Genomic DNA, 11,592 nt, shown 5'->3' with positions numbered 1-11,592 from the left:
CTATTGTCTTCAGCCTTTTGAGGGCTGGTTAAATCTTCAGTTGCCTTTTATTTTAATCTTGTTTTGTTGAATCAGTGCAATACAGATCAAGGCCTGGATAAATATTTGTGAGTTGTTTGAACTTTGTTCTGTACCCTTAAATACTCTTAGGAAATCGATTTTGGGCTAAAGAAGTTTGAAGATTCTGTCACCAAAACTGAACTGATTCAGGGCCAACTGTGATAAGAACACAAGACGAATAAGGGTATTTGAAAGTCTGTGGGATCTTTTGGAAAATAATTATAACTGCCTGGGGAACTGCATATAAATGATGTCTAAGTAATCTTTCTGAAGCAGTTTAAGGTCTAAAGACTGATTTTTTAGGATGACTTTTCAAGAGTATTTACCCACAGCTAAGCTACCACATGATCTGCAGTGTTCCCTATCTCTGTTAAATCTGAAGACCTCCATGGTAAATTTCCTCATTCTTTCTCCCTCTCTCTCACTTCCCCCCCAACTCTGCCCCTACCTCACTCTATTTTTCCTCACCCCAGCTTTTCTTGAAGAGGGTCAAATTGAGGAAGTAAATTTCTCTGGGGTCAGTTCACTTGCGTAACCCTGAAATGGGAGTGTGGGCAAGGGTCAGGACCAGCTAGACACTCACTAACCACTCTAGAAATCCTTAGGAAAGTCAGTTTTGTCATTTATGTGTTCATGAGCCCAAAATAGAGCAATTTATCTGTGGAGAGGGCGAATGGAAGCTTCCAGACAGAAACAATATCTCTCTGGCAGCGTATCAGCTGGGGTCCTCTGGCTCTCTGATGATTTGGCTGCCGAATTTGTGTTTGACTTGGCAGGTCCCTTAACCTCTGCTTCCTCCACTTCTTCAGCTGTAAAATGGGGTCACCACTTCCTAGCCAACATCACGGACTTTATAAAAATGAACAAATACTGATGACAAGTAGTTTACAACAAGAAGAGGTAAAACTTCAAAGCTCAGTTCAACCACTTCCCATTAGGTGACTTTAGGCATTATTGGCCTCTCTCTGCCTCAGTTTCCTCATTGAAAAACAAGGATAAGAATAGGATCTATCTCACAGAGCTGGTTTAAGGTATAAATGAGATAACATTGTACATGAAGTACAGCACTGTTACATAGTAATAAATATTAGTTGTTTTACCTGCTCTGCACCTCATTTTATCATCTAATGTATGTCACACCGATCCATAGCTAGGAAGCTGGAATTATAAAAGAATCCTAGAATGAAAAATAAAGACTCATTTTGTAGAAAAGGAAAAGGAAACTTGAAGAGGTTGGGTGACTTGCCCAGGGCTGTCCCATTCATTAGTGAGAGAGCAAGAGTTAAGAGTTCAGGTCTCCCATTGTTGGGTCAGGGCAAGTTTCCATTTTCATTCCTTTGAAGGCTGTGCTGGTATTTCTATCCCCAGATAATCCTTTCTCTGTCTGATTTTAACCCTAAAACCAGTTTATACTATTAACCAGTACATTCCTTAAGTCTCCCACAGCCCCCACAAAAAACTGCCAATAGCCTCCTTCCTGATAAGGCCCTCCTCAGTCCCCTCCCTGCAGAAGGCCAGGAAAGGTAACCCTTTCTCCAAGACCTGAGGAAGCCACTAATGGGGACAGCAGGTGAGGAGGGAGGCTGGGGAGCTGCAGCTGCTGGCAAAGGTTGCCCTAGTAACCATGCTGGCTCCATTCAGGAAGTGAGCCCAACTCCAAGATGCAAAATGATCTCCTTCATGCAGCTCTTACAAGCACAAAGGAACCAAAGGAACAGAGGGATGGCCAGGAGAAAGGGAGGCACAGGGGAAGGCGGGGGTCCATGCTGTCAGTTACAACCTTCCACCTTCCGTAGAAGAATGAGAAAGAGAATAGCTCTTTGGATCTTCTGGCCTGTGTGAACCGTAAAATCCACCCATTTAACATGAGTCCTTTTGTGGCAATAGAGAAAAGCAGGTCCCCCTCTGTTCACCAGCCTTGTGAAACAATATGCCAGGAGGAGGGGGGTTAATCCCAAACATTGCAACTTTACGGGGACCCTAAACTCTTCTAGCTAGCTCTCTTTTATTCATACTGATGACAAAGGCCATTTGCTACCAATTTATTGCAAACTTTTTTTTTCACAGCTTGAGCTGTTTAAATGCAGGGAGCTCCCTCTCCCCAAATTGCTGTCAGACACTTGCTGAATGGGCCAGGCTCAATTATGTTCCTTCCACAGGTTCAGCTCACACTGTGACCCTGCATGGCTTCCTGCTATTCATATGTGTTACTTCCCCTTTGTGGTAATGGCTTGTGGCACTTGGCCAGAAAACATTATTAATTTCAGAAGTGGACTGACAAACAACAAACCCACAGTGAAACGAGAGGAAGTGCTGGGGAGGCCAGCTGTCGGCTTGAGCAGAGCCATAGGAACTCAATGTATGCAAGTTCTAGGAGGAAAGGAGATGATAATCCACAGAGAGGAAATGCACTAAAATTATCTACAGCCCATGTTAAAGAAAAAGAAAGAAAAAGAAAAGAAACCAGAAAAAAGAAAGGAGGAAAAAAGCACGCTGCTACTTGAGCTGCAGCTGCTAACGCTGCTTGCAAATCCCTACTTTGAACAGGCAGTTTAGGGAATGCCAGGAGCGGAAACCGTTCAGAACTGGATTAACACAAGCCAAGTTGAACTGCAACCCACTTCTCCTTTCTGAGCTCCGGCAGCCAAATGGGAGAGTTGGTATTTTCTGCACCGTTTGTCTCTTTTATACATGCTTAGCTGCTAAGTCACTGGACAGTTTGATATGATTGTCATAAAACCAGGACCACTTGCTTCCTATCATGTAGATTACCAAACAATCCAACTGGCATCTCACACTTGAGATATGGGTGAAAAGCCTGACTCTCCCCCCAGTACAGGTAGAGACTTAGCTCATTTGAAAAAGGTACAAAATGTAGGTAGTCTAGTTCTTTTGAGTTCATACACCAGCCCTTTGCTTTTTTTATTTTGGCTTGTGTACTTTTACACTCGGGAGAAGGAATGTCCCAAAGAAAGTGGCAGGATAGTAAGCTTTTAGCTTGAAACTGTTAAAGAATAACCTCCATAAAGCTCAAAATAGTGGTTTCTGACCCACATTCTAAGCCAGATAAGCACAAAGCACATGAGAAAAGGAATGGCAAAGCTTCATGTAAAGTGCCAATGTAAAATTTTAAAGCCACATTCAGGTTCCAGAGACAGAGCTGATATTCTTTGCCATGTACATGAGAAAGGCAAGGGAAGACACTTCTGACTTATTACTCTAGCACTAGGATAATTTGCAAGTAGAATTGTCAGATTGTAACACCGGAAAACAAATTATCCCTTTCTCCTTGGCATAGGTGCATTATTGAATAGAAGATCCTAACAGGAAGGGAGGTTAACACTGTGACTGTCATCTTGTTCTTCTGGTACTCCCTCCCACCCACCATCACCCCTTCTGACTATTCACAAGTATACAAAACTTATATTCTGCAGCTTCATTTTTCCTCAAGAGCTTACAATTTTCTTTAAAAAGCCAAAACTATATTCATAGAAAGTTTTGTCCATATACGACAGTCAGTCCATTCTATGTCATATTTATTTGAAATACAAGGTTAATTTCATAAACTGCACCTGAAAAGCAGTCTTGTAATAGATTAAAAGATGAGAATTTTCCTCTGCTATTCCTACATGTTTTACAAGCCAGTATCAGTCCTACCCGAAAAATAACTAAAATGTGTCATTTCACATGCAGGTACAATTAAGAATTTTAAAACACACAGTCAATAGCCAAAATAGTTATTTATTAATAATTTAAGGTTTTACATTCTTATAATAAATTTCATCTCAAAACTTTACACCATGAACATAATGGAGCAACTTAACTCTCCCTTCTTCACAATCATATGCACTTCACCTATCAAATGGGTACCCATGCTCACACACACGCTTCCAGTTTTATACAAATTTTTTAAAAGGAAAGAAACCAACCCGAAGTATTGCATTAGAGATGATACTCCCTGAAGAATTTTGTACAGAGGTAATATACTGTTTAGCACAGCTGAAGTAAAAAAAAAAAGTAAGCCCATGATTTTGGTGCCTTTCCAAGATATCCCCTTTAAGACAACACAAGCCAAAATATTTACAAAGGTAAGGCATAGTCAAACCACATTAAAAGGAAAGAAAAAAAAAAATCACAAGGGAGATATATAAAAGAGACTGAAGACTGCACCATAACAAGGTCTCAGCAATAAGTGTCCAAGAAAATGTCATTCGGAATTGGTAAAGTCGAGCATGCTGCAAATATATCCTTTGGATCAGAAAAGAGCAAAAGTTTCTATTTTTAAAGAAGTGGTATACCTGCTCTTTCTCCCTTTGGGTGATTTCTTTTAAACCCATCAAAGAAAAAACAATTCAAACACTGCCAAGTGATTTAAGATCAAATATTTACAATAATCAAATGGAGTATCAGATTTGTTTTATCTATTATTATTATTATTATGTGTTTTTTGCAAACCGATACAAATACAGAGCTGAAACCTGTCTTTGGCTCTTCTATGAATCGGTCTTCACTGAAGACAATATAGTCAGTTCCAGATGCAAAAGGAAACAGTCATACAAGGCCCTAAAGAACACACGCTCCTATCCTACCATTTGTCCTACCCCTATTTATCTGGAAGTCCTCGAATTCCAGTCCCTGCATGGGTAGGCTGTACAAGTGGGTGTGGAGCAAACCTACTGCCTGTATCTATACAGCATGTCCTGTTCTTCCAACAAGAATGGAACAAATCTCTCCCTTTGTAATAACCAATTCCACACGTTGGTAACCTTGTCTAATACAAACAGCAGGTGTCATTTGGACACCCAGGGCCACATACAAAGAAAGCAGCCCAGCTGATGCTGCCAAAAGAAATTGCTGAATGAAAGGACACATCCCAGCGAGGAGGGATGTGGGCCTTTCACGTAGATTGCAGGGAGTCCACCTGGTAGACATTCTGGTTGGAAGGGGTGGTGAAGTAGAGCTGCTGGGCAGGGACCCGGTTGTCACAAGGGCTGCTCAGTCCCAGCGTCCTCTCGAAGTCCAGCAGCTGGCCCATAAAGTTGAAGTTGGGGGAGATGTTGGATTTCTTCATCTTGACAATGTCATAAGCATCATTCATTGACAGATTGAGCTTCTGCATAAGATAAGCCACAGTCACGGTGACGGAGCGGCTGATGCCAGCCAAGCAATGCACCAAGACGCCACAGTTTTTGCCCCGGGCCTCATCTGTAAACACACAAAAAGGAAGGCAAGATTTCAGCAGACTGAAAAACTACCCTTTGTGAATGATCAGTCTAAAAAATAAAAAAAAATAAAAAATAATCATGTGGCAGTTGAACTCTGCAGGCAGCAGAAAATGTATCATTGCAATAAAACATGTACACTGGGCACAATTACATATTTCAGATATTTTCTGAAAAGGGAGCTTTTGTATTAAGTTTCTGCCAACAAAAAACTCCTTAATGTGTGCATTCTTTGCCTCAGCATGTGAATACCAGAAACTCTGCAATATGGTAGTGAATGCCTTTTATACAGACAAGCAGATTGCAAGGGTCTATTAAATTATTCTCCAACTGTTGTGCAGCTAACAATGGAGGTATTCAGGCATTTTAAAAGAGAGAGGGAAGTCACAGGGGACAGCCCATTAGGAGGAACAGGATGTCGACATGGCCTGAAAATGAGTTCCTTTGTAATAGGAAATGCATTACAATGCCTGGAGATTCACTTCTCCAGGCTTCCAGCCCACAGTCCTTCCTGCCGAGCTCAGGTTACCCTCACTGGCTCACTGTTAACCGGTATCACAGTAACATTCGACTGGATTACAACATCTAGCATATTTATAGGGCTTTCCAACAACTAACTTTATGTCCTAAATTAACTCCTAGGTCTTTTAAAATTATAAAGCAATGCTACAATTCTTGTGTGCCGTAAGTACTCCTATTCCCACAGTCCAAAGATTGTGGGAAAATTCTGTTGTCTGATTATGAACGGCCCCCCTTTCAAATGACTGAATTCAAAGAGTCAAGAAACATAGACAGCATTTCAAATACAACTGTGCTCTGCGGGCTTGCCAAAAGGCACTTTTCTTCTTACCAAGATAAACCAGAATTAAGAACACCCTCGGAACATTAGAGACCTATAGTCCCGCAAATTAACAAATAGCAAGGAAGATTAACAGCTTAAAACTATGAATGGCTAAGAATTTTGCATTTAAAGGTCTGAGAGAGGGCTGTTAATTAGTCTCACCTATGAAAGAAATGGCCTCAGGGAAAAACTGGGACAGGTTTTGGCTCCAGTGATCCGATATGGGGATCTGCTTGTATTTAAACTCTCCTGCGTTCTCAAAGAGATTCGGCAAATTGGGGGTGACGTTCAAGATGTACTTGATCCCGAACTCCTCCAACACGTCCAGGTTGGTGGAATCCTTGGCACAGCCCAAGTAGAGGAAGGGCAAGATCTCCACGGGGAAAGAAGGCTGGCTGTTGGACAGCGGGCTGCCATCCGAGTCTGTTGCACTGTTGGGGTCTCGGTCGAGATCAGACTCTATGTCCGAGGAGGAGTCGGAGCTGATCCGCAGGCCCCCGAGCCCCAGCACTGGCAACGGCGGCGAGCTGCTGCTACAAGAGCCGTCTAGGTTGGTCTCGCAGTGCAGGGCAAACTCGGCTTGGAACTTACTGAAGCCACCTGCCAGGACGAGAAAAGAAATCGTGTAACCCGAGATTCCGTAGTAGTTTTCACAGCTTTCAGAGCCGCAGCCTGGCGCAGGAAACACTACAGCGCCCTACGAACCCCAGACACAGCCAGGCACAAAATTATAAGACACTAAATATACGCCCTCCGGAGTAAAACGAACGGTCCCGCCTCCCCTGAGAACCCTTACACTTTGGAATCCGGAAACGCACAAAATGGCAACTTTTCTGAATACTTTGAGGGGCTAGGAAGTGCCAATCTGCACCCTCAAAGACCTTTCCCGTCCCTCCAATCTTAATTCAAAATCAAATGAAAGAAATCAGAGAAAGGTTGAAGGTATTGCGGGTAGGAAAGAGAACTAGAAAGAAAGGGCCGGTGCCTGCGGCCCCGGAAAAGGGTGAATTTTGCGCTGGCCTGGCTCGCGGGTGCCTGACACCCGAGGCTCGCAGCCAGGAGCCGGCTGACGGCCCCTGGCGGGGCAGTGAGACTCAAAAGGGCCAGCCAAGTGCGGCAAGGGCACTTGCAGTCCTCTCACCCCACCGGCAGCCCGCAGCCCCACGCTACCACCCCTTTCCGCCCCGCCCCGCGCGCGGGGCTCCCCCGGCACATACCTTCCAGGTAGAACGCCCTGCAGCCCTCGTCTTTGAGCTTCTTCAACAGCAGTCCAAGCACCGACTCGCCGCCAGTGTTCTCGTTCCAGTCGCTGCTGCTCTCGTCGTAGAGCACGACTGTGTCGGTGCCGCAGCGCCGGGTGAAGCGGTCCCGGTCCTCGCCGCGCGTGAAGAGCGCGCGCACAGGCAGGTTGCCCTTCTGCAGGCGCCGCAGCATGATGCCCGGGATGGCCACGTTGATGGCTGACTCGATGTGCGACGACTCGTACAGCTCCTGCGGCCGGCAGTCCATCAGCAGCAGCCGCTCGTTGCCCAGCTCCAGCTGCTCATTGAGCCACGACACCGTCTTGCTGATCGCCATTTCCGACGCGAAGGGCACGGGTCTGAGCGTATCTATCATGGGGGTCGAGCTGCGAAAGTGGGTGCCTAGCAGACGCCCCTCAGGGCAGGCATAGGCTGAACGCGCCGCACGAAGCCGCCGCTCAAGGAGCGGGGTTGAATTCCAGCTCGCCCTTCCCAAACCGGGTTAGCGGTAGGGGAAGGCGAGACCAGTGAAGCCGGCGGTTCCTTCTGCACCGGGCTGCAGCCGCTCACTCTCGGTGTCAATGAATCTCTCTGAATGAAGCTGCCCAGACAATTTTGTTCCTCCCCAGTGAATGAAATCCAATTAATTCGGACTCCGAGCTACTGGGGAGGGGAGAGTCCGGCGGCTTCTAATGCCTCCCTCCAAGGCTGCACCTCAAATCCACCCGTGCGTCTTTCTCCTCCGATTATTCAAGCTTCGATTTGCTCACTCTCCCTTGGACTCAGCTCTCGCACACCCCCTGCGCGAGGCAGCTCCTCAATGGATACAAACAGCGAGCGTCTCAATGGATACATTCTCCGCGCCAGCCAATGAGCGCGCTGCGGAAGGGGCTGTTGCCGTGGAGACGGGCCGGCTGGAACAGGTTGTGTTGATGAATTGTTAATGAGTTTGTCATTCACAAAAACGGAAAGGAATTTCCGCTCCGGATAAGCCCCAGTGCAAACAAGCTGCAACAGCGGGCTCGGCGGGAGGAAGGAGAAAGAAGAGGAGGCGGCGGCGGTGGAGGAGCAGGGCACATAAACCAGGGCACTTCAGTTGTCTCATGTTTCCTTCTGTTGAGCGTTCACACTTTGCATCGGAACTTTTGCGCACAAATGGTGCAATTAGCAAGCACAAAAGCTCTTGTTCGTGACGCCTGTGATCGCAAGCTAGCTGTAGGAAAACTTGTGCTGACTTTTTTCCCCCTTTTTATTCCCATTAAACTCGTTTGGACTGGAGTTCGCCTTACCTCCCCCCCCCCGCCCGTCCTCTTTAGGCAGTGTGGCATTTGTTGCCAGTTTAAAAAGCCCAGCTCTGTTTGCTCTGATGTTCTTTTAGCCGAGGCTGTGTTGGGGCTGCTGGACTGTCTGGGCTTTAGTGCCCGATGAAGTGTTAAATTTTAATTCAACATCTTTCGAAACAAAACAGGATTTTGTTGAAACATTTTAAAGCAAGCAAACAAATGTCTGTTCAGATAATAGGAAGAAAGCTTTTTTAAAATAGCGTTTTAATTATTTTTTTTTAACAGTGGAGACTACAGAAACTGACGTTTTTTATTCCCCTCTAGCGGCGTGGGGCGTTAGGAGCCATAGTTCCGGGGACCCCAAATCCATCCCGCCCCCGTTCCGTCACCCACCGCGCGCCGCGGGGTGGGGGTCACGCTCGTTAATCATTTCTGGGCTACGAGCTCGGCTTCCGACAGAGGAGACGGTCTGGCGGGGCTGCCTGGGCGAGGTGCATTAGAGCGCGCGGAGTTAGCCTGCTGTCCCCACCATCGTCGAGGTATGGGGAAGTCCTGCCGCAAAGCCTGCAAGCTGCGGGGCGATTGGTTACTGTAGACAAGCATGTCAGAGGAGAGCCTTCCCTACCCCCACCCCACCCCCATCTTCCTTTCTGGAACCGCAGCCCCCTCCCCTGCGGGTCGCTGGGCACTCGCGGATCAACCGCAGCGTCTGCGCGTTGCACTCCTTGCCGCCACGCCCGCCACCCCCGCCTGCACTCTCAGTGGGCGCAGGGTGTTGGGCTACCCAGCGGACCCTTGCGGGTCCGAGTGCGATACTGTGGGCCCCGAAGCGGCCCAGGGCGGGTGAGGGGAGAGGAGGAGTGCCTGCCGGGATCCTCTGGCTCCCAAGGGGGGCCGGGAGTACCGGGGAACGTCTCTGCCGCTCTGCGGGGCCAGCAGGTAATGAGCGAGATGCTGGCCAAGAGGTTGGCCAAGGCGCCGGGGCGCGGGACCGGCGGGCCTGGGACCGGATGAAGGCGTGGCCCGGTTGGGCCCTCGACGACAGAGAAGCGCGTTCCCAGCGCGCAGAGCCCTATTGTTATATAAAAGTGCCGGGGCCTGCCCCTCCCGAGCGGAAAACCACCTGTGTGCGGCCTGCGCAGCGCTGGGGGGCGGGGGGAGGGGGGACGCTGCGGCCGGAAGGCACTGGCCCTAATCCGGCCTCCCTCCCTAACCCCCGGCGGAAAAGAGGCTGCGCATTGTCCTGCGGCCGCCTGGGAGGCGGAAGCGGGGGCAGCGGCTCGGCAGGGAGCGGCTGTTCCGAGCGCCCCTGCGGCGCTCTTCGCGCATCGCGAATGTAGCGGAGGGCACCTGAGGCCGCGGGGTCTCCCTTAGCCAGACTCTCCGCACTCACGGGCCTGCCGACTGACGCTCCGGCTCCAATTTGCATTTTAGTCACCCGCCTCTTCCCCAGTTTGGGGAATGTAGGCTAAAAAAAGGCGGCTGCGAGGCTCAGGTTGCCAATTTTGGAGCTCTGCTGCAGGCATGTCGCCCCAGGAAGAGCGTGTTCCACGAAGGTGGGGGTTGTTGCGCTCCTCTCCCTGCGCCTTTTTTGGGCATGCTTTGGAACAAAATTCCCATATTTTACTAGATATTATCCAGTTCCAGCTGGAGGAGGCCTGTGCTGGAGTTGACGCCTCCGATTCCCCCCCACCTGTAACACAAATTCCCACCCCAAGCCTTTTTAGTCACAGACCGGGAGGCGAGGAGGGGAGGTGCAGGATACCCCGCTGCGATTTAAGAAGAACAAAATCTTTCAGCTGGGGACCTCCGGCGGAAGAGACTGGGAGGGAAATTGGTTTCTACTTAGCTTTTTTAAAAGTGCAGTTACCTGAATTTGGGCATACGTTTTGGAGAGTATCGCAACACTTCTTAAACATGAAGATCGAAACATTTAGTTTGACCCGGGTTTCTGAAACCCTCTCTCAACGAAATGATGGTCTTAAACACACTTGATAAAATGGCTTTCTGACTGCTTAGCCCTAAGCCGTGCGGCGTAAGAGCCTCTGGAGTGGGACGGCCCGGGTTTAAATTGTGCTCCTGTCGCTTCCTAAGCATTCAACATTGGTTAGATCATCTTACTGTTCTAAACTGAAGTCGTCCATGTTGACATAATGAAGATAATAGAAATATCTACGATGATGGATTTGGTAAAGTGAAATGTCCTAACGTGGTGTTGGTGTGCTGTTAGCTATCGATATTGTTTATTTGTCGTTCTGAATTCCAACCCTGCATAATGGCCTGACTTCTTTCTACTCCAGAGACTCCCTTTGAAAGCTGCCTAACAGCTCACCTGGAACTCGCTAGTCTACAGAGAAGCTATCTGAGGAACTGCCCTTCAGCGGTTTAATCCATCCCACCCAATTCAGTTGTGAAACAAAGTAGGTGCTGTTACAGACTAGGTTCAAAATCCTTTAACACAGTTAACAAAGTACCCAGTTAGCTTTCTAACTTCTCCCTAAAGGGTTCTTTTTAAAAAACAACCTCTTCTCCAACCACACCAAACTGATCTAAAAGAAACGATAGGAATTGGGCATTTACTACATGGTAGGCATAGTCCTGATTTCTGTGTTTGTATGCATCATGTAGATCAGTCCAGAAAACCCATGTAAATTATCCCCATTCACAGAGATTAAGAAATTTGCCTGAGGTCAAGCAGTAGCAAATGGTGGGGTCAGGATTTGGAGCGAGACCTTTAAGGATTAACCACCTGCATGTAATACAGGGTCTTGGAGAGACCATACCTTGCTGCACTGTTCTCTGTGGGAATTTGAAGGATTAAAGTCTGCATTTTGAATTTTGACCACCATCTTAACATGTTCTGTTGCACCCTCCCCACAGATGTCAAGGATAAAAATTAGGCTTATTTTCCTGCTCCTTATACATCTGGTGGTTTTCTTTGCCCA

At 47.6% G+C, this 11,592-nt stretch overlaps 2 protein-coding genes across 2 annotated transcripts; both read right to left on the bottom strand.

The window, feature by feature from the left end:
- Positions 1-3,781: 3,781 nt before the first annotated feature.
- Positions 3,782-8,203, bottom strand: DUSP6 (dual specificity phosphatase 6). The gene is made up of 3 exons (XM_016165159.2): positions 7,341-8,203; positions 6,286-6,723; positions 3,782-5,265 (listed from the first exon to the last, which is right to left on the bottom strand). The coding sequence occupies exons 1-3, from the start codon at positions 7,738-7,740 to the stop codon at positions 4,958-4,960; spliced, it is 1,146 nt and encodes a 381-aa protein (XP_016020645.1). The 5' UTR covers positions 7,741-8,203; the 3' UTR covers positions 3,782-4,957.
- A 272-nt stretch (positions 8,204-8,475) lies between these two features.
- On the bottom strand, positions 8,476-10,791 carry LOC118613587 (synapsin-1-like). Its single transcript, XM_036235856.1, has 3 exons — positions 10,769-10,791; positions 9,552-9,997; positions 8,476-9,218 (listed from the first exon to the last, which is right to left on the bottom strand). The coding sequence occupies exons 1-3, from the start codon at positions 10,789-10,791 to the stop codon at positions 9,085-9,087; spliced, it is 603 nt and encodes a 200-aa protein (XP_036091749.1). The 3' UTR covers positions 8,476-9,084.
- Positions 10,792-11,592: the final 801 nt, after the last annotated feature.

This window comes from Rousettus aegyptiacus, unplaced genomic scaffold (assembly GCF_014176215.1).
Source record: "Rousettus aegyptiacus isolate mRouAeg1 unplaced genomic scaffold, mRouAeg1.p scaffold_m13_p_2, whole genome shotgun sequence".
In the NCBI taxonomy this organism is placed as follows: domain Eukaryota; kingdom Metazoa; phylum Chordata; class Mammalia; order Chiroptera; family Pteropodidae; genus Rousettus; species Rousettus aegyptiacus.
The sequence above is the reverse complement of the archived record's forward strand: the minus strand, read 5'-3'. Positions and strand labels throughout refer to the sequence as shown.

Excerpts from the sequence above, each read along its gene's own strand:
- LOC118613587 (XM_036235856.1), bottom strand. The coding sequence starts at position 10,791 with ATGGACGACTTCAGTTTAGAACA. Across the intron at positions 9,998-10,768 it reads GACGACTTCAGTTTAGAACA|GTGCCCTCCGCTACATTCGC; the intron begins GTAAGATGATCT and ends CCGCGGCCTCAG. Across the intron at positions 9,219-9,551 it reads AGCGGCAGAGACGTTCCCCG|CTTGCAGGCTTTGCGGCAGG; the intron begins GTACTCCCGGCC and ends ATCGCCCCGCAG.
- DUSP6 (XM_016165159.2), bottom strand. The coding sequence starts at position 7,740 with ATGATAGATACGCTCAGACCCGTGCCCTTCGCGTCGGAAATGGCGATC. Across the intron at positions 6,724-7,340 it reads CAGGGCGTTCTACCTGGAAG|GTGGCTTCAGTAAGTTCCAA; the intron begins GTATGTGCCGGG and ends TCGTCCTGGCAG. Across the intron at positions 5,266-6,285 it reads TGAGGCCATTTCTTTCATAG|ATGAGGCCCGGGGCAAAAAC; the intron begins GTGAGACTAATT and ends GTGTGTTTACAG.